General features: G+C 60.8%; 6 protein-coding genes across 6 annotated transcripts; 3 read left to right on the forward strand and 3 right to left on the reverse strand.

Moving 5' to 3' along the window:
- Positions 1–5,554: 5,554 nt before the first annotated feature.
- PUF4 (putative pumillio protein 4) lies at positions 5,555–9,937 on the forward strand (the record flags this gene model as incomplete). Its single annotated transcript, XM_001681591.1, has 1 exon — positions 5,555–9,937. One exon carries the CDS (start codon positions 5,555–5,557, stop codon positions 9,935–9,937), a length of 4,383 nt encoding a protein of 1,460 aa, XP_001681643.1.
- Positions 9,938–11,089: 1,152 nt separating this feature from the next.
- Positions 11,090–12,340, forward strand: LMJF_12_0390 (conserved hypothetical protein; the record flags this gene model as incomplete). The annotated part of the gene is made up of 1 exon (XM_001681592.1): positions 11,090–12,340. The coding sequence occupies one exon, from the start codon at positions 11,090–11,092 to the stop codon at positions 12,338–12,340; it is 1,251 nt and encodes a 416-aa protein (XP_001681644.1).
- Positions 12,341–13,778: 1,438 nt separating this feature from the next.
- Positions 13,779–14,924, forward strand: LMJF_12_0400 (putative 3'-nucleotidase/nuclease; the record flags this gene model as incomplete). Its single annotated transcript, XM_001681593.1, has 1 exon — positions 13,779–14,924. One exon carries the CDS (start codon positions 13,779–13,781, stop codon positions 14,922–14,924), a length of 1,146 nt encoding a protein of 381 aa, XP_001681645.1.
- Positions 14,925–17,276: 2,352 nt separating this feature from the next.
- On the reverse strand, positions 17,277–18,509 carry LMJF_12_0405 (hypothetical protein; the record flags this gene model as incomplete). Its single annotated transcript, XM_001681594.1, has 1 exon — positions 17,277–18,509. One exon carries the CDS (start codon positions 18,507–18,509, stop codon positions 17,277–17,279), a length of 1,233 nt encoding a protein of 410 aa, XP_001681646.1.
- Positions 18,510–20,135: 1,626 nt separating this feature from the next.
- On the reverse strand, positions 20,136–21,167 carry LMJF_12_0410 (conserved hypothetical protein; the record flags this gene model as incomplete). The annotated part of the gene is made up of 1 exon (XM_001681595.1): positions 20,136–21,167. The coding sequence occupies one exon, from the start codon at positions 21,165–21,167 to the stop codon at positions 20,136–20,138; it is 1,032 nt and encodes a 343-aa protein (XP_001681647.1).
- A 1,328-nt stretch (positions 21,168–22,495) lies between these two features.
- On the reverse strand, positions 22,496–22,921 carry LMJF_12_0420 (hypothetical protein; the record flags this gene model as incomplete). Its single annotated transcript, XM_001681596.1, has 1 exon — positions 22,496–22,921. One exon carries the CDS (start codon positions 22,919–22,921, stop codon positions 22,496–22,498), a length of 426 nt encoding a protein of 141 aa, XP_001681648.1.
- Positions 22,922–23,516: the final 595 nt, after the last annotated feature.

The following is a 23,516-nucleotide window of genomic DNA, read 5'->3' on the forward strand; positions in this document are numbered from 1 at the left end:
CAGCTCACCGCCACCTGCGAAATCTATGTGTCTGCGACCCCTTCTCGCATGTGCGTAACGGCAAACCTCCTCGACAACGCCCTGCCTCCTCCTCCTATCCTCCTCCTATCCTCCTCCCGTTTCTTGTGCGGCTCCCATTCACTCACGCGATGGACTCGCGCACCGCCACACGTCATGCGTGTCGCTTCACCACCACCACTTCTCTCCCCCTGCCACGAATGAAGTCCGTCGTCCACCTGCGATAGAATACACATACACACACACACACACGCAAAGAGAGCATACTTCTTGTTTGGACATTTCATTTTTCTTTGTTTCGAAAAGGGCCGTTGTTGTTGTCGTCGCTTCCTTCTCTGTACTGCTCTGCACCTCCCCCCCCCTCCCCTGCCACCGTGCCTGTACGTGTACGTGTGCGCGTGCGTGTGTCTCCCACGCTCACTCTACTTCGTGCCAGCTCAGCCGCTCTTCTTTCCTATTTCTTATTCCGTCTGTTCGCTTGCGTGTGCGTGCGTGCGTGCGTGTATGTGTGTGACGTTCATTGAGGGAAGCGTTTTATCACCCCTTCCCTCAACGGAGCCCTCCCATCTGCCCACCCGCCCGGAGCCCCGCCTGCCTTGCGCCTCATCTCTCGCTCGCTTCCTCACTCCATCCGTTATCTCCGTTCGTGTTCGCTCCTCGACCTGAAGCACGGCTCACAACAAGGACGTGCAGGAGCGCAGCCACGTTCAGACAAGCAAGGACAGCATCTATACCCGCACACACACACACACACACCTGCATCACGCCACACAACGGGGGGCTTCGGCGCAGAGCATCGCCATCGGGAGCGGAAGCGAGGGAAAAGGCACACAAGTGAGACAGTTAAGGTGCTCTTGTGTTTGCTTTCGCCCTGCCTGATCGTCGTCGTCGTGGCTCTGTTCAGGTGACGCTCCTCTTCCTCCTGCGTACTTGTGTGTGCATGCGTGTCTCTGCAGTCCGTGCAGACGTGAGAGCAGGCATTGTTCATTGTGTTATTCGACACAAGCAATCTCATTATCCCTGTCTGCGCGGCCCGTCTCCAGCGCCGCCACCACCACCGCCCACCCCATCGCCTCTAAGCTGTATCACCCACCAAGAGAAGGCGGTAGTAAATACGAAGGCCTCCTCCTCTCTCTCCCCTTCCCCCTTCCCCCCTTGGTCGTCACACGAAGAGTGAGCGCGCGAGACAAGGACGCACCTTGTGAGAGCTCCCTCATCGCCTGTGGCGTATACGCACCAAGCGCAGTCCCAAGAAAGATAATAGTAGACTCGCACGTTGGCTCGGTTGTCTATCCGTTTCTGTTCATCGTCCCGTCTCGTACTTTTCAGCGCCTCTCACCTACGCCTGCAGCGCACAGCCACTCACGCGTCGGTGCTCTTGTGTTTGTGCTTTCGGGGCTGCCACACGACACGGCTCAACGCTCACTCCTTGCGCTTGTACTTCTCGTTGTTGTCTGTCGTTCTTACTCTCTGCTTGAGGCGTTCGCTTCTCTCATTCCCTCTCGCTCTCTCGCCGCGTGCGTACTTGTCTCGGTGTGTCGGTGTGTGACCATTAGAAGCTCCACTATTCGAATTTCTTCGTGAGGTGTGTCGTGTATCCTTCGCGTTGTCTTCTTTGTTGCGGCGTCTCTCTCGCGCCCGTCATTTCCTTCGTTCGAGTCTGTTGACCGTTGTTGTTTCCGCCAGTGCTGCTGCTGCTTGCTGTTGTTGTTTCTTACAGACGCTCACCCGCCTCCTCTCTCTCTCTCTCTCTCGATTAGTTCTCCATCGTCATCAGCACTTCTCTTCGTTTTTTTTTCGTGTTTTGGACCCGCCATCCGGCCCACACCGTCACCCTCCCCCTCTCCTCCTCCTCCTCCTCTCTCTTTCTCGTTCCCTCTCTCTCTCCCTCCACTTTCCCATTCCGCGTACGTTGGCATTCACAGCGGGGTGCACGGGAGAGTACGCGAACGGTGTGACAGTGCGTAGGTGATTTGGCCCCCTTTTTGTGTGTGTGTGTGCGTTGTTGTTGTGCCTTGTTCTCTTTCACTTTTCCACCACCATCCCCCCTCCCCTTCCTTTGTACCCTCGTGAGCCGCTCACACACGCAAGCAAGCACCTCCCCACCCCCTCCCTCCTTGTACCCTCACATCTCCCTCCCTCTCCCCCTCCCCCCTCCCCCATCCCTGTGTTGGTGTGCGTGTGCGTGTTTATTGTGGTGGTGGTTGTTGTTGTTTTTGGCTCTCTGCTGCTGCGACTCATCGTCTTGTGGTCGAGTCCCCCCTTTTTACGTCATTCCCTATCTCGTGTTCGTCTTGCCACATCCGACCTCGCGTGTTTGTGGGGTGCGCGTAGCCCGTGTATGCGTCTGTCGGAGGTGCCGTGAGTCCCCACGATTCCCTGTCTTTCCCCCCTCCCCTCCCTCTCTCCAACTATCCCACGAGTCCCTTTCTGTGTCAAGTTGTGTGCAGGGCGTCAGTGTGTGCGTTGATCGCATCGCTGCTGTCATTGCTGGCCTTGTTGCTGTCGTTGTGTTGCCTTGGGCGTCTCTCTCTCTCTCTCCCCCCCACACACACACACTTCCCTCTTCAGTTTTTCATCCCCAAAGCAGACTGCCTGACGAAACGCGGAGACGCACGCAACCTCCATCACCAGACACATTTTTTAAGAGCGCGCGCGCTAACTGGACAGAGCACGCGCGTGTCGTTCACGTACTCCTCAAGTATCGGACTCGCCACCGCCGCCGCCTTCCTCTTTTTGGTGGTTTGTGGTGCTTGCGTAATCATCGAAAGAGAATTGGAGGAGATCAAAGACCTGGCAACAGCCGACAAGCACGAAGGGTACGGTGTGATCGAGGTGCAGGACGCTCAAGGCCGCCGTCTCTTCGTTCAAGTTGCCACACCCTCTCTCTCTTCACGCGCCCCCCCCTCCTCCTCCTCTTCCTACGACCTCCTGTCTCGTCATCTCTAACCGCTGCACAGAATCACGAAATAACGCATCGGTGACGTGGTGTCCTCTTCCCTACGTAGCGTAGACATTCTGCGTGTGTGTGTGTGTGTTTGTGTTTGCGTGTGTGTGTGTGTGTGTGTGTTTGCGTGTGTGTGTGTGTGTGTGTGTGTTGCGCTCTGTTGTCTTGTTTTGGCTCTGTCGTGTGTCGGACTGTCGTCTTCCCTCCCTCTCTCCTGGTCCTCCTCACCGACTCCGTTTCCTGTGCTCGTCTCCGCCGCCCCGCCACCACCACCCCCAGTTCTACATCCCGCAACCTCCCCGCGCCGACGGCGTCGTGCTCAGTGTCCGTGTTTCGTGCCCTTCCCACGCTGCACAGGTGCCTGCCGCGGCTTCTTCCCGCCCCGAACGCAGAAGGAAGCGGAAACAACGCGGAGGCGGCACTCGCTCCTTGTCGCTTGCGGCTGACGTGTCGCTGCTACCCTTGCTTTCTCTCTCTCTCTCTCCATTCCCCCGCACCGCGTGCGTGCGTGTGAGAAGCGGAGCTCGCTCGCTGCTAGTTGATTATTTACTTACTCTTAGAATAATTCAGAGATCGCACAGAGACGTGTGGACGTGTCTGTCTACCCGTCTGTGTCTGTGTCTGTGTGTTTGTGCGTGTCTGTGTGTGTGCGTGTGTGTGTGTGTGTGTGTGTGTGTGTGTGTGTGTGTGTGTGTGTGTGTGTGTGTGTGTGTGTCGGTGGCAGTCGTGGTGCTCGGAAAGGAGAAGACGAGGCCGGGACAAAAAGCTTCGTAGGCGTCCATCTTTCGATCCCATCGCCACGCCAGTGTTTCGAATAGAGAGTGAAATATTCGGTGCCGTCCAAGCGCTCACCCTCGCCTCCACGGCACATCTGCCTCACCGCGCACGTCGCCCTCTCCGCTCTCCGCGCACACGAGAAGGTTTTGTGCAGAGAGGGGGACGTTGCGAAGGAGGAGGGCGACGCCCATCGGAGGTGCGTGTCTTCTCTATAATTACAGAACAACAGACAAGTAGAGCAACACACGGAATCACAGATACGCGCGTCGTGGGCGAACCAGCAGAAGACGGAAAGGACGGATCCACATACATACATACATACATACATACACACACGCGTGCGCGCACACACACGCAGGGAACAGAGCCAACGACTCAGTGGTGCCTGTCGCTGTCGTGGCTGATTAGATCAGTGAAGATAAGGAGGTGGGGAACAAACAAAAAAACTGCAAAGTCACCCGTAGTGGGGTGCGTATAGCTCGAAGTTCAATCGGGCGAAGCAAGCAGAATCTGCCCGAAAAGGGCTTGCTCATTGTTCCTCCCTCGCTGTCTTTGCCTGTCTGTGTCTCCGCGTGTTGTTCTTGTGCAGATCTGTAAAGTCAGCACCTCTCTTTGTCTTCGTCTTCGTCATCACCCCTCCCCCACCACTTTTCCACCGGCCGTTTTCCCTGACGTATTTGTTGTCTGTGTGTTAGGTGTGCATTACACCTGTGCTACGGCAGCACACCACCCATCGCCTCTCCTCATCCACGAGTATCCCAGCATCACCACCACCCCTTTCCTATCCCTTCTCTTTTCCTCATCGTTTCTCGTTCTCAGTGCCTACCCCTCCCCACCCCCTCCATCCCGAGACACACACACACACACACGCACGCATCTATCTCGCTTCTCCCTTCCTTTGATCACTACCGTGGTGAGTGTTGTATTCTCTGTGCCTCCCCTTCATCCTCCCCTTCCCCCCTCCCCCTGTTCAGACGTGTTCCTTCTTTTCGTCGGGGTTGTTGTAGTTCGCTCTCGTCTCCCTCACGTGCACCATATCAAGTGTGTTCCTTAATACGCTTCTCTCACGTGTCTACGTGCGTCTAGAAGTAAGCAGCTGTGTGCGTGTGTGTGTGTGCGTGTGTGTGTGTGTGTGTGTGTGTGTGTGTGTGTGTGTGCCTGCACCTCATCTCCGTCATCCCTTTCCCTACTCAGGTTCAAAAAGCACAGCGCTCGGAGGAGGAGGAGGGGAAGGAAGAGGAGCACACGTACGTCTTGGTTGTTTCCCTGTTGTGGTCGCGCGCTTCGACGTTCTCATCCCTACCCCTTAGCGTTTATGATATATCGGTTTCTCTCTAGGCACGCAGTCGAAGCGATACACGGGCTTGGCTAGAGGACTCTGTATCGTCTCTCTCCTCCCTCCCTCCACCCACCCACCCATTCATCCGTTCATCCAGCTGCCGCGTGAAGGCATCTGTGTTGTGTTGCTGTTGTGGTCGTCGCTTCCTTCTTTGTTGTTGTTGTTGTCGCTCGGCTCGTGTTTTCTGTACCTCTCTCGTCGCTCGCTCTTCGGTTGTTTCGTAAGTCGCCGTCCTCCCTTCCTCCTCTTCGCCCCTTCCTTCGTTCTCTCGCCGTCGTCGTCGTCGTCGTCGTCGTCGCCGCCGCTTGCGTGTGCGTGGCGCGCGTCGGCGCGGGCGACTCAATTTTTCCTTTTGTGTGGTTGTGTGTCACCGCCACCCCTCATCGCACCTCATCTCCTGTCCACAACGTTGTGCAGCTCCCTTCACCGTCATCCGTGCATCTGCACCTGTGTCTTGCATCATCTTCAGCGCCATGTTTGCCCAATCCGAGAGCGAAGAGCTGCTGCACCTGCTGTCGCAGGTGCGCCTTGTGGCGGACGAGGAAGAGCGTAACGAGCAAGAGCAGCATCAGCACGAAAAACTGGAGCAGCGGCATCGCCCAAGCATCGACGGTGACCACACGATACCGGTGCATACTTCTGCTGCCGGCACAACAGCGGGGGTACTTGACAAGCGGATAAGCAATGGCAGCTCGGCGAGCATCGCCAGTGGCGCCGGCGGCTCTGCTGCGGGACGATACACCGCCTCCTCCACCGCAGCCGTCACGAGCAGCTGGACTGTGCATGATAACACGGACAGCACCTTTGGCATCAACACTGCAGCGGCGAGCAACAGCTTTCTCGCCGACTACGAGCACCGCCGCGCGAACCCGTTTGACCAGCCGCCGGTGAGTCGCACCCCGGCCACAGATGTGAAGGTGCTGCTGCAGCCGTCGGACGAGCGTGCAAGGTGCATCGAGGTGGACTTGGCCGACCAAGGCGATGGCTACAATATATTCCAGCAGCCGAAGCAGCTCCTCTTCGCCTTCCCATCAGCAGCGGCTCAGATATTGACTGGGCAGCAGCAGCAGCGGCGGTGTCTCGAGCAGCTGCAGCAGCAGAGATCATTGCCGCTAGTGACGCACGCGCGCCAGTCCATGCCTTCCCCCCACGCATACAACGTTTACACTGCATCCGTGAGCACGGCAGCCAGAACGACGACACCGCACTCGATCGACGATGCAGCGCCGATCTTGCCGGTTGCGGTCGAGCGTGAAGGCAGCGGTTACCCCGGTGCGGCGGCGGATAGTGCGATACTTCGAGACACCCCCTCACCGGCTGTCACCTCATCGGTACCATCCGCCTACACCAAGCGTGATGACAAGGCGGTGGCGGAAGGAGTGCTAGAGGGTATCTCACACATTGCAGCTGTGATGCAGAACGATGGTTTCGACAGGGATTGCGAGGAGGAGTTTGGCCGCACCAGTGGTGGCGGGGGTGGCGGTGACCGGCTATCGGATGTCTGGACGCCCGCGCGCAGTATCGGCACGCCGCAGTCGGCGCTAGATGGCTCTAACCGATCGCTACGCCTGTTTCACCTGCAGCAGCAGCAGCAGCAGCAGTCGCATCAGCACCTTCACCAGCACCACACCACACCGTCCTCTCCGTCTTCCGCGGCTGAGGCTGCTGTCGCGCAGTTCTTTCGTGTAAGCAGCAGCGCCGATGTCATGGACAACGGTGGCCTCGACAGCGCGTGGCGAGCGAATGTTGAGGCGGAGCTCGCGGAGCTCCAGCGCGGTGGACGGTTGTCCGTGAACGGCGCGGTGGTGCAGGGAACGCCGATCTCGACGGTCTCGCCGCTTCCACCAACGTCGACCACACCGTATCACCAGCTGCTCAGCCAACTCCGGCAGAGCCCGTCACAGGTGCCGGCGAGTGGGCTCGGGCCTGCCAACGCTGCCTTCACGGGCAGAACGGCGCACGCGAATACGCCGCCGGAGCAACGCCCGCTAACATCATCCTCACGCCTGGCCAGCATGGGGCCGACACCGCTCTACACAGCCCACATCACGAGCATACCGCGAGCTTCCTCCGCAGCAGCAGCCGCTGGCGCATCGACGGAGCAGGGCCGCAGCAGCTGGCCGCGCTCCAGCCTCACCCCGTCCGAGGCGGCAGCTTTGTGGGAGCGCCTAAGTCCGTATGAGAGAGCCGCCGCAGCAGCGGCAGCAGCAAGCTCGAACGCAGTCTCCGTCGCCGCAGCAGCGGCGCTGCTCCACACCCCTGACACGGTGTCGAAGCCAGTCACACTCTCCTCGATTGCTGCCCACCTTCACAGCGGTGTTGGCGATCTGGGTAGCTCGGACGAAATGGGCGGAGCGCACGCGCACGCGGGCCATCCTTCTCGCACCTATGCGTCCCCACCAACGTTTACCACGGCCCCGATGCGGGTGCCCCGCCCAGCCAGCGCGGCACAGCTTTTCCCACCATCGTCACCATCTCAGCCCAACTCTACATCGCCAGCTACGGCCGGCACAGACGTCTCACCGCACCACGGCTGGCAACAAAGTCACAGCAACCACCGGCAGGGGCAGTATTCGCAGACAGCATCACCTCGCACGAGTGCAACGACGGTGATGGCCCTGCCACCACCGCCACCTGCGTCGACGCCGTCACTGGCGACAGCAGCAGCAGCAGCAGCAGGACCGTACAAATCCCAGCAGAACCATTTGCAGACGCCTTCGATGCGCCGTTGGAGCCCCGTCGATGCTCCTCCATCGACCACCGGTGCCGGTCCAGTCGCTGGTAACGCACACAACACCAACTCACCTCCTTCCTGCAGTATGCGTCCGTCACCGCACCCTCGTCCGTCCAACGGCAGCTCGCCGGCGCTGCGGCGATACACCATCACCACTCCCAGCAGCAACGCGACGACTGCGACAGCCGCCAACAACAACAACACAAACAGCGGCGGCAAGAAGCGCGTGGATGGGAGCCGTCTCGGGGTCAGCGGTGCATCGGTCGCTGACAGAGGAGCGTCGCGCGAGGCGCGGCCACGTGTGCAGCTCTCACAGACGTCCTGCTCGACTGGTGTCGGTGCCGCGGTCTGCGGCGGTGCTCGTGGGGCCCGCGGCTCGCTGAGCGCATCTGCACACGGCGCTGGCAGTGGTGCGAGCCCGAGCTCACCTTCATACCACTACAACCACAGCAATCACGCCGGCCACCACCTGAACAGCCCCTCGAACTCCGCAGGCGCAACCACCGGGACCGGGGCGTCCATGGTGTCGGCCGCCGCCGTCCAAGCACTCATCCAGCGCCTACAGGCAGCCGCGGCAATCGTGCTGCCCAACTCGCCGTCCGCGTCGTCCGCTGTGACGGGTGGCGGGCAGATGTCGTTCACGGCGGAGGAAAGCAGCGTCGTCAGCGTCACCGCCGTGCCGGACGTTGTCTCGGCGTCGATTATACTCGCCATGTCGCACGATCAGCACGGCTGCCGGCTTCTGCAGGCAGTGATCGACGCCGAGTGCAACGAGAGCGAGGCGCTCGACGGAGGACACGGCGAGCTCGCGGCAGACGATGCCGCCGCCGCAGTGTCGCCGTCGATGACAGCCGGGGCGAGTGCTGGAGAGAAGAAGGGCAGCGTCAGCGAGCGCCGCCGCCGTCGTCGCGCCGAAGCCTTCGAGAACTCCATCCCCGTTCGCGTCGTTCTGCGAGCAATCGAGCCCAAGCTGGACGCCGTCATGGCCGACGGGTACGGCAACTTCCTCCTCCAAAAAGTGTTCGACATGGCGCCTGATGCGGAGCGCCAACGGCTGCTGCGGCTGCCGTCGCTGCAACATCACCTGTGTGAGGTCGCCTGCTCCCCCCATGGCACCTTCGCCGTGCAGCGGCTCGTCGAGACGGTTCGCAACACGGAAGAGGAACGCCTCGTTTTCGTCGCTCTGGAGCGTGATCTGCTGCGCCTGCTGACGAACGCGAACGGTGGCCACGTGCTGATGAAGGTGATGGAGTGCATCCGGCGCCAGTATAACGCCTTGGCATCTGGCGCGAGCAGTGCGGCAGAGCCGTCATCCGCATCCATGGCGGCGCCGGGCGAAAGCAGCACCGCACCATCGCGCCGCCTGCTCGAGGAAAGGGTGGCGACACTTTTTCAGGCGATTCAGCAGCATTTGCTGTACGTCTGCCAGCACAAGCAGGGCTGCTGCATTGTCCAGAAGTGCCTGGACTTCCTTCACGCGTGCGCTGGATTATCGCCGTCGTCGCCATCATCCTCTGGCGCGATGGAGCAGATGGACTATTTTGAGCGCATGGCAGCGCTTCTCCTTCCCCACGTGCAGGAGCTCTCCACTCACCCGTTTGGCAACTACGTCGTGACGCGCCTCGTGGACGTCTGCTACGCGCGCGGCAGCACCGCCACCATCGACGCCGTGGCGGCCGGCATGCAGCGGGACTTGGTGCAGATGTGCACGAACAAGTTTGCATCGAACGTGATCGAGCACATTTTGCGCCACTGCAGCGAGCGGCGTATTCGCCTCATCTGCCAGTCGCTGATGGTGCCCCTCCCCCACCCCTCTGCGCCAGCGGTGTACGCCTCTGCCTCGACAGCGGCGGCCACAAACGCCGCCATCGCTCGGCTGCCGTTGACCACCGTTGTCATGGACCCCTACGGCAACTATGTGATCCAGACGCTGCTGACGGTGGCGCCGGTGGACGAGCTGGTGAGCACGCGCGCAGAAGGAGGCGGCATGCTATCCGTGCTTCAGCAGCTTCTCCCGCTGCTGAGCTCGCGCAACTACGGCCGGAAGCTGGAGACGAAGACGGAGCTCGCCTTGCTGAGGGTGGAGCAGCAACAACAGCAGCAGAAGCAGCGCCGCAGTTGATAAAGTTGATTCTCCTTTCCTTTAGCATTTTGCATGCGTGCGTGTGGCCACCGTTCCCGGCCGCTGCACTCAACTGCGAAGGACCGCTCAAGCGCTGTGCACAGCTCGACCGGCTATTTTCTGCACGGGCGCGTCTGAAGGTGTGATGAGGCTCTCGCACGTGACGCACGCATCACAGCCCCACCCCCACCCCACCCGCCCAACTCTTCATCTTTTTCTATTGCCATCTTCCCCTTCTTGGTTAGAGTTCTTCTCCACATATGACACCTGCAGCGGGCGGGACAAGGTCCGCTGTATGCCTCTCCGCCTCCCCCTGTGTGCGAGCCTCTGTCTGTAGGGGTGTGCGTGGCGCGGGGGAGGGGGGAGGGGGAGCGCCGACATGTTTCTGTGTGTGTTTCTCTCTCTCTCTCTCTCTCTCTCTCTCTCTCTGTTGCCGTGCTGCGAGGGCCTATCACGCATCCAACGACACCACCAGTCAATAAGAAAAAAAACGAAATGCGGGAGCGGTGTGGCGGAGTGCCAAGGGTAGAAGACGGAGAATGATGTCACACCCACGCACGGTTGCGGAGGCGGTGGGGGCTACTCCGTCCCCGCCGTTCGTTGGTGCAGCGCCTCTTTCTTGACGGTGCGCGCCAAGACATCGCATATAGACCTATGGCATACAAGCGAAGACAGCGGGGAGAGAGGGAAGGCGATGGTGCACGTCTGTCCTCCGCAGCCCCAAAATACTCTTTTTTCTCGGTCCCGTCCCTTTCCTTCGCTCGCTCTGCCTCCGTATATTTGTTGTTGTTGTTGTTGTTGGCCAACGCTGCTGCGCGTGTGTTCGGGCCCGGCACATGCACGCACGCCCAGGCTGTATGCTCCCCCGTCTCCCCTTCTCTCACCCACATCACCACCCGTTGCCCAACGACGGGCGCCCACCTCTAGCTCTTTCCTGATAGTGCTCACTTCCTGTCTATCCCGCTCGCCACTGCCGCCCTCCTCCTCGCTCTCTCAGCGTGTGGGTCTCTGTGTTGCCCGATTGGAAGCCTACTCCGCGGCGCAGTGTCCCCTAACGCTCTGTGGGTGCCACCCTCCCCACTCCCCCCCCCTCTCGTCCTCTGCCCCCTCCTCATACATAGCTTCTATACGCTGTGTCGAGGGGCCACAGACATGGTCTCCATGATCGTCGCTGGCGCCACTGGCGCCATCGGCCGCACCGTCGTGCAGTATGCCATTCAGCAGCCGTCGATCGACCGCGTTGTAGCGCTGACGCGGTTCAGAAACACTGCTGTGTCGAACTACGAAAATCTCTTCGGTATTATCGTCGCAGGTGAGGCAGGCAACACCGACAGCCGCGGCGATGGCGCCAACAGCAAGAGGAAAAAGGGTAGCGGGTCTCCCGCTGGCACCGTGACAGCCACGCCCGCGGAGGCTGCCAAGATCAGGCCTATTACCATGGACTGGGAAGAGTTCACGCAGCTGTGGGTGGCGAAGCGCAGCAGCACCAGCGCTGCCGCTAGCGGGGCTGATAACTGTGCCGCGGGTGCTGCGGCCACTGCCATCACAGATCCCACAGAGAGGTACAGGGGCATCTTTGGTGGTCACACCTACGCCGCCATGTGTCTCGGCACCACCCGCAAGGACGCTGGGAGCGCCAAGAGCTTCACACGGTGCGACTATGACTACGTGATGGCCTTCACGGAGGCGGTGCTGGCGTACTCGGCGCCGGCTGGCCTGTCACCAGCCAAGGCCTTTGTGCACCATATCGGTGACGGGGGGGCCTCGAAGCAAGTGCACGTGCAGGAAGGCATGGGCAAGGAGGTCGACGTGCTCGCCGCCATGAACGCCAACGCGGCCCAGTCGTCGGGCACACTTCGCGTCTTCTGCCAGGTCAGCTCCAGCAACGCCAGCAGCAGCTCATGGTTCCTTTACATGCAGACAAAGGGCATTGCGGATGAATCCACGGTGGAGCGGGTGCACCGGCACAACAAGTGCGCCACCGCTGCCGCGGCGCTGTCACCGGTGAACCTTCTCTTGCTTCAGCCGGGGCTGCTGGAGCGTCATGGCAAGACCCGAGCCACCGAAAAGTTTGCCAAGCTCATCATGTCGTCTATCCCAGTCGAGACCTGCGGTGCCGCCATCGTGTCGGCATGCAAGAGCTTGCCGATCCAGCACAGCGTGCAACGCGCAGAGACGACCTCTGCAGCCGAGCAGGCGAAGCACGACGAGGTGGAAGGGGCGCAGGTGGAGAAGGAAAACAATACTGTGGCGGCTGGCGTAAGAAAGACGCCACTGGGCAAGCCATATGTGGCGACCAAGGCCCTGTGCAAGGCTGGCATGCCGCCCAACGAGCCGCTGCCGTACATTTACGCGGCGAACAACGCGGTGATCACAGATTTGGCATCCCGGCTGACGGCCTAAAGTGCAGCGTCAGAGAAAGGAAGGGAAAGGAAAGTCGAGAGAGAGATGCACGAGTGCAGTGACAGAGACACGCAGAAAATCACACCGAGTATTCGTCAGCGCACTCCTTCTTGCCATCTGACGACACATCATTCGTGATACGCGCTGGCGACGCCCACAATACAAGCCACCTATATTACCTCACCCGCCCCTCCCCTCCCCCAACACGCACACACGGCCATCTCCTCCAAAGACACGCACACAGAAAATCGAGAACACCTTTCCATGCTCATACGCATGCGCAAGCACAGTATCTGCACATGATCTTCCTACAGATATGTGTGTGTGTGTGTGTGCTCTGTTTACTAGTTGACCTGTTTCACCGTTGCCGCGGTGAGCTGCCCACCGCCCTCTCCAAGCCCTTCTCCCCACCCACCCACCCCTTTCTCACGCTCTCGCACTCTCGCTGTTGCACGCGCGCGGTGTTGTTGGCACTCGTTGTGTCCACCCGCCCGCGCACGCAGGCAGATGTGTGCGTGCGCAAATACCCGTGCACACACACAGACGCAGACGCGGAGAGACAGCGTAAGGTGCAACACACCAGCTCCCCGGTACCTCTCTCTGTATCTCTGTTCATCTCGAGTCCCGTCGCCTGCGCCTCTCCCACGTTGCGCGTATCAGGGCATACGCCATCGGTCCACGTGATGGCGCACCTTTACTCTCATTCACCACCGCCCTACAACCTGCCTACAGCCCCCCCCCCTCTCACCGCCTCCTCCTCCTCCTCCTCTGTGAGCTGCACGCAGCTGCACTGTGCGCGCACGAAAGTAAGTGCTCTCTGGTCGGACCTCATGTGCTTGCTTGCTTGAGTTCCTCTCTCCTTGTTTCGGGTCGTGGTTGATGAGCGCACCCGCGGCCTCCACCACACCGTTGTCGAGCGTCAACTCTTTCGCGCGCTCTCTCTCTCTCTTCTTGTGTCATCGGTAATTTGTCGTCACTGCTCCCAAAAGCCACTTCATCACGTCGCGCGCCCCGTGCGAAGACGTCGCACCCGACGAGCGAGGCGCAGCGCGGCCCGTCGTACGGCGCGCTGCTGTAGGCCAAAGCAGCAGGCAGCATGATCCCCTCGCCGCAACGCACATGCACCGTTGTTACACCGCTCCCCATCCCGTCCCTCTTCCTCTGACAGGCCCCCCACCCCCACCCCACTCCAGCCCGGTCGCAGGTCCATACAGACGTACCTCTACCTCGAAACTGTCTCGCCCCTCCCCATCTGTCCCTACCCTTCTACCGCTTTAACCGTTGCACCCCGTCCTCCCACGTGCCCACCCCCGCCTGCCGCTCAAGTTCGTGCGTATAACCACCCACTCGCCCTCTGCGTGCTCGCCCCAACTAACGCCCTCTCGCCTTTCTCTTTCACAGCCTGCCACACACATCACACCCCTCAACGAGACCAGACATGGCTGCCCTCGCCTTCTCCGCCCCCGCGCTTCGTGCGGCCGTCGTCGCGATGCTACTGTTGCTGGCGCTGCCGACGCAGGCCTGGTGGGACAAGGGTCACATGTGCATCGCAGAGATCGCGCGCCGCAATCTCAAGCCAGATGTGCAGGCGAAGGTGCAGGCCTGCGCCAACGCGCTCAACAAGATCGGCCCCTTCCCCAAGAGCACCAACATCGTCGAGCTCGGCCCCTGGGCGGACGACCTCAAGTCCATGGGCCTCTACACCATGTCCACCTGGCACTTCATCGACACCATCTACAACCCGCAGGATGTCAAGGTCACCATCAACCCCGTCGAGATCGTCAACGTCGCTTCCGTCATCCCGATGCTCATCAGCGCCATCACAAGCCCCACTGCCACCTCCGACATCATCATCACCTCTGTCGCAAACCTCATCCACTTCGTCGGCGATATCCACATGCCGCTGCACAGCGCCGACCTCTTCTCACCCGAGTACCCGCTCGGCGACCTCGGCGGCAACAAGCAGATCGTCATCGTCAACGAGACCGCCGGCACGTCCATGAAGCTGCACGCCTTCTGGGACTCTATGTGCGAGGGTCCGCAGAACAACGCCGTGCGCCCCCTCGACAAAGACGCCTACGCCGAACTCTCCGCCTTCGTGGACAACCTTGTCAAGTCGCACTCCTTCACCGAGGAGCAGATGATGATGACCAACTCCACCATCATGGCGGCCGAGAGCTACGAGCTGGCCGTCAAGAACGTCTACCCCGGTATCTCCGACGGCACCGTGCTGTCCGAGTCGTACAAGGCCAATGGCAAGATCCTCGCCGCCGGCCGCGTCACGCTGGCCGGCTACCGCCTCGCCACCATCCTCAACACCGCGCTCGCTGGCGTGTCCTTGGACACCATCATAAACGGCACGAAGCACATGCAGGACGAGGTTGAGGTCACTCACACTGGTGACACCTACAACTACTACGCCTTCTCCGGCGTCGAGAGAGGTGCTGCCGCGGGCATCTTCCTCTCCTCCTTTGTCATCGGCTGCCTGCTTGCCACTGCCGTCGTGCTCGCCGTTCTCTACATGCGCCGCGGCAGCTCAAAGGACGAGAGGGCCGCCGCTGCCTCCGCGAACCACAGAATCTGAGCTCGCGCAAGTGCACCCATCGGCTCCTCCCCTTCCGTGCCGTCAGTTCTTCTTCAACTTTCTCCTTCTCCCACCCCCCCCCTACACCGTTGACTTGACCTGCCTCGCTCACACCACCCTCCCTCCCTTCCTCAGCGCCCCACCCCCTGCGAATGCGTGAGGGGGAGGGGGTGTAGAGGAGCGGATGGCGTTTCGGTGCAGCGCGCGACGCACCTCCCTGCCTCCACTCACCACGACGCCGCCTCCGCCCTCTTCGTTGACCGCCGCTGCTCTCGCCCCGACGCGCTTGCGGCTCTTTGATTGCCCCTCCCTTCCGTTGCCTTCTCCCTGTTAGACACTTTTCTCGCCTCATCTCCCCGTTCTCCCCTCGCCTGTTATCCTCTGCCTCCTCCCTCCCACAGGACTTCCCTGCGTTGGTGATGCGAGAAGGGCCGGTGGACAGACAGAGAGAGCGAGCGAGCGAACAAGAGGGCAGGAGGGGGGAGACACATGGGAAGAGATGACGCGACCGTCTGCACCACCACCCCGCCTTCGATCCCTCAGGGAGAGGCACTCCCCGTCCCCTGCACGCGGCCCCGTCTTCTTCTTCCGTGCTTTTGTCGCTTCTTTATCCACTTCACGCGTACACATTGAAACACGGATCTGCTCTCTGTTTTATGTCTGTACATGTATACATATATATATATACATATACACAGATAAGTATTGATATAAGTATGTACACACACGCACATATATATATATATATATATATAGATATTATTGTTTAGTTTGTTTCTGGATTTTTAAGATTTTTGTTTTATTCTTTGGTCAGCATCGTCATGGCTTAATGGCATGAGCCCAACCACCCATCCCTCTCGTCGGTGTGTCTGGGACCGTGTGCCTCTTCGATCACAAGTAATATGTCTTTGTGTCTGCGTGTGTGTGTGTGTGTGTGTGTGTGCTCTTCTAACGTTGACTCTCTCTCTCTCCCACACACACACACACACACGACACACCCGCGCTGTTTTCGGTCTCTTCGACGGCAATCGCCGCCTTTCGCGAAGGTCAGCACCGATTATTATTATTTCTTGTTGTTGTTGTTCGTAACCCTCGAGTACGTCAATGTATGCGCATGTCTGTGCGCGCGCTCTGACGTGTGGAGGTCGAGGAAGGGGGCGTCTGTAGTTTTGTGTGTGTGTGTGTGTGTTGTGTGTGTGTGTCGGTGTGTGTGTGTGTGTGTTCTGCACCTGCCAGTCACACTTCCATCCCCAGGCCCGTTTCGCGCGCCCTCGAAAGCCTCACGCGCATTCCCTGTCGCCCTCTGGTCCCCTTTCCTCCCTCCCTCCCTCTCTCTGACTCGGGGGAGGGGGAGGAGGAGGAGGGGGGGGCCTTCATGGTGTGTTTCGCTCTTTCGCTTCTCCTTTGTTTGGTTTTGGATAAGCGTAACGGTTCCCAGACAAATCGTTCCGCCGGCCATCCATGCCACCCAGGCCCAGGGTGAACACACAGGAAAATCACTCAACCAAGCCGAGGAAACTTGCCACAGCATACGCGCACACCCACACAGGCGTTGCGTCGCTTCCCCCGTGTTGAGCGAGGGACATGCGTGCTCGCGAACGCAACAGACTCTGTCCTCCGTCTTTTGGGATGGGCCGTTGCTGTTTCACCGCGCCGATGCTGCCATCTCGCTGCGGACGTTCGCGCGCCCAACACCCACGACGAACGGCGCCTGAAAAGGCACCTCTAGGAGGGGGACCCTGCCCAGTCTCGGGGCGTTTTTTTTTCTTCCCCCCAGCCCGCCCACCCCTTTCGCCCGCCCCCCAAAAACCGAACCCCACATCACGGCCCCGACCCCACGCCCCACTGGCGGGCCACCCCACCCCGCGAGCCTCTTCGCCTTGGGCGCGAGCCCAAAAGGAGGGGGGGGCGGGGCCGCGGGCCTGGCCCTGCACACGAACGAGGACCGCCGCGGACGGGAACACCCCGCAGCCGACCCCCCCCCCTTTCCCCGGGGCGGGAGGGGGGAGGGAGCGCCACGAGCAGTGGCAGCCAGCGGAACCAGCAAGGAGAGAAAAGGGGCGGACGGCTGAGCAGGGGAGGGCGCGGACAGGTGCTGCGGGCGGGCGGCGGTGAAGCTGTCCAACACAGCTTGGGTAGCGCACCTTGGGCGAGGGTCGCCTCTGTGTATTGGGGGGGAGGGCACGTGTCGCCCACAGCGCCGCGCACAGCACAGTGCAGGTGCGGCCTAGTGTTTCTTGTGCTTTCGCTTACGGCAGTGCCACGGTGGCTCCGTGTTGCCAGAGCAAGGAGGCGAAATGAAAAGGGGCTCTTGCGGGGACAGAGAGGGAGGGGGTAGGCAAACAGCCACGCTCAGGAGAAGTCGAAGTGCGGCTGCTTCGTGTGAGACGGCGTCGTCAACTGTGCTGCTAGCGGATGCGTCAGCGGTGGCGAAGACTGTTCCGCCTGCCGGTGCAGATCACCGACATCCATTGACGTCACGGTCGCCAACCCGTCGGCGAGGTACACCACACCGGAGTCCTCCTGCGCAGGAGTGTCGTGTATGCGCTCAATCGAGTAGCCAGGCACCGCCGCGTCGCGGGCGCCGACGGTGGTGCCGAGAAAAGGGGGTGATGGGTGCAGAGGCACAGCAGCTGGTGCGAAAGCGGCGGCGCCGAGAGCCGGTGTGTGCGGGGGTGTAGAAAGCATGAACGCCGCCTTCATTGCACCGCGTACGAGCCGCGCTTCCCCAGGCTCGGCATCAGCAATCTGCTCGCTCCTCTCCTGCACCCCTGTGCCGCTGCGAACAGCGCGTTCGCCTCGGTTAGCACTAAGGCCGGGAGGCGGACTCGCCTGCGGTCGCGCGTGCATTTCCCTGTCCCAGTCGAGGATGCGAGATCGCTGTGTGGGCGCCGCCACCCCCGCGCCCATCGCGCCTGTTGCAGAGCCGTCGTTGTTGGTAATTTTGGCTCGCTCTGCTGCCGCTCGCGGTCCGCCGCGGCTGGGGGAGGACAAGCGAGCCGAGAGCATCACGCCCTCACTCACCAAAAGCAGCCGCTCGTCCTCGTGTGTCGGCGCAAGCAGTGTGGCGACGGTCGCCGACACTGGCGCAGGGACTGGAGACGCGATCGGCGACAGGCTCACAGTCTCATTGGCGTAGGCGCACAGGCTCCCCAATGGAACAATCTTGCACGACAACGGCGACACGGGCGTCCCGCCTCGCTCTGTGAGGGAGCTCAGCCCGAGACCCGCATCCTCCGCTGGCTCCTGGCACGGGGACGGGGCAAAAAATTCGGCCTTGCGCGCCTCGAGGTCCGCGAAAGACTCCTCCAGATGCCGCGCTGAGGAGTAGACGGCACCGCGGGGAGGAGCGGCAGCCTCGCTGGCGCTCCGGGAAAGTGTCGCCGCCGCGACAGAGGAAATATGCAACTCCGCCAGAAGTTGGCCGCCGGCGTCGGAAAAGGTGGTATGGTTGGCAGCCGGGTCGGTTTCGACGCCTGCGTCGGCGTCCAACGAGCCGCTGTAACTGCTGCATGAGGACGTGGACGACGAGGACGCCGCGTGACCTTGGTCGAGGTCGAGCAGCCACGAAAGTGCTGCGAACATGGCGGCCGTTCTTGACACCCGGCGCGAACCGCTGCGATGCAGACTAGTGCGTCGTAGGAGGAAGGCTGCCACACCGCCGCCGCCGCCTCCCCTCCCCCCTCAGTGGCGCTTGCAGGGTGCGAAAGCTGGAAAGATTGGAAAGGCGAAGCGACGGTGGCGTCCCTCGACACCGTCACACTCAAACGCCACCCGCTCTGTCACCGTCTGTGTGTGTGTGTGTGTGTGTGTGTTGTGTGTGTGTGTGTGCGTACTTCGATGTGGCAATGCTGTACGGCCCACAGCGTTCCTTTCTAACACCAGTGCCACGGAGCGTGCGACATGTCCTTCCATGCGTCCGCACACATTCAGCGCACCTCAGTCACTCGCACGCCCGCGCGCGCGGTGGGAGGGGTGGGGGCACCACATTTTCGAGGATAGAGACGACATATGTTGGAAAGGAGAGCCATCACACATAAGAAGCGGAGAGAAAGTTAGGGGTGTGCGCGCACCACGGCTGCGTGTGTCCTCACAGAACAGACGACCGCCTCGCGCAGCCCTGAAGCGCATGCGGAAAAGAGAGAGCGCGAGCGCAAGGCGACGCCTCAGCGAGGCGAGAGAGAGAGAGATGCACCACGGCACCAGACAACGCCGCAACGCCCGACAACGACAAGCAGGGAACAAGACAGCAGCAGGGCGAGTCATACGCCCACGCGCAGCTAAGTTACTTCAATGAACAAGAAAACAACAAGACACGTCAGCCGAAATGTGTGTACAAGATGGATGTGCACGCTGTCGTGGCTCGCATTCGAATTCGTTTTTTTGACAATGGCGGGTGCCGCCGCCCAGACGGTCAACACGGACGTTCGCTTGGCAGCGTGAGCGCCATGGCTCTGCGCCACACCGCATGCGGCCATGCGCCACGCGACCGCCCCCTGCGCAGCCCTGTGTCACAGGCAGCCCATCCGCGCGGTGCGAAGCAGCCGTGGAGACGCAGGTATCACGGCACAATGCGCCGACTCCGTCATCTGAGAGCGCGGCCCCTCCGCCTCACACTCTACCCACACCAGCAGGCGATGCGCGAGGGCCGGGGGTGGGTTACACGCTTGAGTCGCGCTTACGTTTCGCCCATCATATGGGGTGGCACAAGCGTGTGCACGGTCACAGGCCGCTCCAACGCCCCGCCATCCACAGCCCTAACCGCCGACATCAGTAGCGATGCATCGCTCTGTCTTTCCCCCACCCTCCTACGCCGTAGGGGGCCTAGCCCTGTCACCACCGGAAGTGGTTCTGCTTTGGCAGGGGTGAAGAGGGGAGGGGAGAGACCGCTTGGTTTTCCCACGCACAGAGAGAGTGTGTGTGCACTGAATGCCACGACACCGCGGCAGCCGCAAAATAAACGAAACGAGGAGAGGGAAAACGATGCCGTCGCTTGCATGCAGCTATGCGATTTCGGAAGACACGTACCTCTGCCTCCTGCCCATCTGTCGAGAAGCACGCGCATCCATGTGCGCACCACGACGCCTCCAATTTGAACCAGCATACGGATCCGAGAAAGACATGCGAAGAAACAGAGAACCACCACCGAGTGAGAGATAGGACGAGGCTGGGAAAGAGAGAACTCGAGCATGTCGTACACCCATCCCTCCCTCACTTCTTCTTCGACTTTTCAAAGTCTACTGACACGCCTGCTACACTCACGGTCGCCTGCGAGCTCTCATCATAGTCGTACCACTCCTGCGACAGGTCGACATCCTCGAACAAGCCACCGCCGGCCGTGACAATCATCCACTGGTTGTCGATCTCCAGCTCCACTGGCCGGCCACCGCGCACCTCGAAGGCTGCAATCACGTTGGCCGGGTTTTCCTCCTCCGCGCTATAGTAGCCGGTGCCCGCCGGAACAGGGAGCACGTCGGCCGTGATGTCCGCCTTGCAGAGCTTGCACTTGGATACAAAGTTGTGCATGCCGCCGTCGCGCTCGTGCTGCTCCGTCTGGTTGACGTACATCATCCCAGTCGACTCCTCGTTGCACGATGCGCATTGAAAGCGCAACCCCCACGCGCGGTTCTTGACAGGCGCGATCCGCTCGACCCTCTCCGACTCCTTCACGCTCATGACAGCGTGGAAGACCGGCATGATGAGCGAACTCCGGTGGTCGCTGCGTTGCGTTGCTTGTGTTCGCACACGTCTCTTCAGCCGCGGCGTCTTTCGCCGGTGGAGCGATACGAGGTTGCGGTGTCCGCAGAGGGCGGGGAGGGGCGGGGTGGGGGACTGGGCGCACAAGTCCCGGGTAACCAATCGAACGACACAACTGGAAACAGGCGATGTGTTTTGGGTCGCCGCGCGACAACGAAGGAATACGATGTAGGCAAAGACGCCGGTAGAGTGGGGGTGGAGGCAGGAACAGGGTGAGAGAGAGAGAGAGAGACGTGGCAGCCGAGAAAGAAAAGACGCATGGAGGCAGGACGGAGACGCTTGCGCATATGGACACAAGCACGCAGCAGAAAGGAGGGAAGTATGTGCGCGTCTCCACAGAAGAACAACGTTAAACAGTTCCGTGCGCCATTGCGGCGTCACACACACAAACCCCCTACACACATATATAGGAGTATATATGTGTGTGTGTGTGTGGGTGGGTGGGTGCGTGCACGCCGGATCCGCTGCTAACGAAACCGCTCGCATCCTTTGACCGTCGCGCGTAGAGGCGTGCCGTTGGTGCGTGCGTGTTTGCCTCAGATGATCGCGTGCACAAGCCATCCTTCCTTCGGATCATGACCAGTGCAAGCGTACGGCGCCAAAATACCATCAGCTCAGACTGGAATCCCCACCCCACCCCCGCTTGTACGCATCACAGTGCTTCAGAACGCAGAGCAGGATGCGGGAGAGACAGCGGTACGAAGCTGCGAGACGCCACACGGATCATGTGCGCCATCGCCTCACGCAAGTAAGCGCGTGCACCGAGAGGGTCACCCAGATAGGACGACGCAACGCTTCACGCTGTCGATGCACAGAGACACTGAAAAGGAAACGAGGCGGCACGCACATGGCAGGTCCAATGGTCGTCAAGGCACACACAAAAAAGTCCTTCCAGGACTCCGGTGTCTGGAAGGGAATGAGGGAGGTGGAGAGAGAGAAGAAACAGCACGCCCTGCAAGTGCTCTGCGGCCAGACAGACGCGACCCTTCCTGAATCGAAAGAGAGATGAACACAGCACGCTGCGCTAACGTGCTGACGGAGTAAAACACCGGTAAGGCAAGCAATCAGACAGCAGCAAGCACACGAGGAGAGCGATGGAGGGCGACAGGTGGAAAGCGAAGCACCGACGAGGACATCTCCACCCACCCGCCCCTCTCACGCACGCACGCACGCGCACACACACGGTCGACTCCTTCGCCTTCTTCTCTACCCTGCTACCGTTGGCGATGCTGAGTTTGCCACCGTCATGCTTCTGACGGGACATGTTCACAAAGAGGAGGGAGAGACTGTACCGAGCCGAGGGGCGCGTGCACTGCAGCTGTCATGCTGTGCGAGCAGAGGACAGGATAGACGCAAGAGGTCATGCGGGTAAGAGAGAAAGAGGGGAGGGAAGTGGCTGGATCATGGGGTCACAGTTCACGGCCCTGTCCCCTGGGCCCTACGAAGACGGCATGATGCGTTTTCTCGACGGCTGCCACTTGCCCACCCCGCACAACAGTCTAGAAGCGTGTGCGCGATCACTGGCTTCTCGCTTCACCACCACCACCACCAACACCACCCGGAAATTTTGAAGCACAAGAGGGCGAAGCACGGGTTGACCGGGTGCTGGAGGACCCCGCCGACGCACCCACCCACCCTGCTACGACATGCCATTTCACTAGCATGAGGCGCGCAATCGTGTCACCCCCCCCTTGTCGATACGATTAGAGGCGACACTCCCTACAGCTTGCTTGCCTTTGCTGCCTTCTTTGTTTGTTCGTCTTGCTCACAAACTCTCCATCCCTGTTCTCGCCGTCTTTCGGCTCTCGCATGCTTTAGGGTACCCATATTCGTCGTGGAACGTGTCTCTGCTGGTTGCGAGTGCTTGTATGCGTGCGAGCAGCGCAATGACGTGGCGCAGCGTCCCGCGAAGAGACGCTGCCGAAGCCGATGATCGAGTCGCACCTGCTCTCCTTCAGCACCTTCCTCCGCCCGTTGTAGACGCTCACCACTGTTGAGTTCGGCTGCAAGTCGTCACACACTATCATGCTCGTGATTCCAGCGTCCTTCCTTAGCGTCGCAACCACGGCGTCCAGCAGCCCGAACCTGCGAACGCCCTTGTCCGTCACGATCAGCGGGGGGTTCTCGAAGTTCATCGACCGGATCTTCGGGCCCGAAGCCCTCCGCGAGCCGGCACTTACAAGCCTCATCATCGGGATGTAGAACGCCGACGCAGCGGCGCACAGGCAGGTCACGTGCATCGCCGTGGCGCGGTGGCGGTGTGTTAGGGGAGGGCAGAGGGATCAGGCGGGTGCAGTGCCGTGTTCATGGGCAGTGGGCGCTTCATTCCGTTCGTCATAGAAGGAGGGAAGGGTGGCAGGGCGCGTGTGCAACACCTGCCGCGCAGTGCTGAGAAGATCGGGTGAGTTGACGAGGAGAAAGAGTAGGTTGCATCATGCGCGGCGCTGCCGAGTCGGACGCATGCGGGCAAGTGCAGCTGACAGACGCGATGCCCACACGCCTGCAAGCACGCAGAGAGAGAGAGGCAGTGATGTGCACTCAAATGCCGATCCTCACTAACACAGATACGTTCGAGGGCATAACGTCGTGCGCCGCGTAAGCGCAGCGGCGGCGGCGGGGGACAAGAAAGAGGACAGCGACCAACACCGAGACGCGCGTGTCTGATGTGAGGGGCTTCTGCCCTCTCACGCACAGAGGAGGAGGAGGGGGGAGAGTGCGAGGGGGGGGGGGACACACACGGAAAGGCGAACAAAGTATCGACGTGATTGCGTCGACAGACAAGACGGCGCGCAGGCGCACTTGAGCACCCCGGAGACCCTCGCCCTCGTCGTGAGT

This window comes from Leishmania major, chromosome 12, assembly GCF_000002725.2.
Source record: "Leishmania major strain Friedlin complete genome, chromosome 12".
In the NCBI taxonomy this organism is placed as follows: domain Eukaryota; phylum Euglenozoa; class Kinetoplastea; order Trypanosomatida; family Trypanosomatidae; genus Leishmania; species Leishmania major.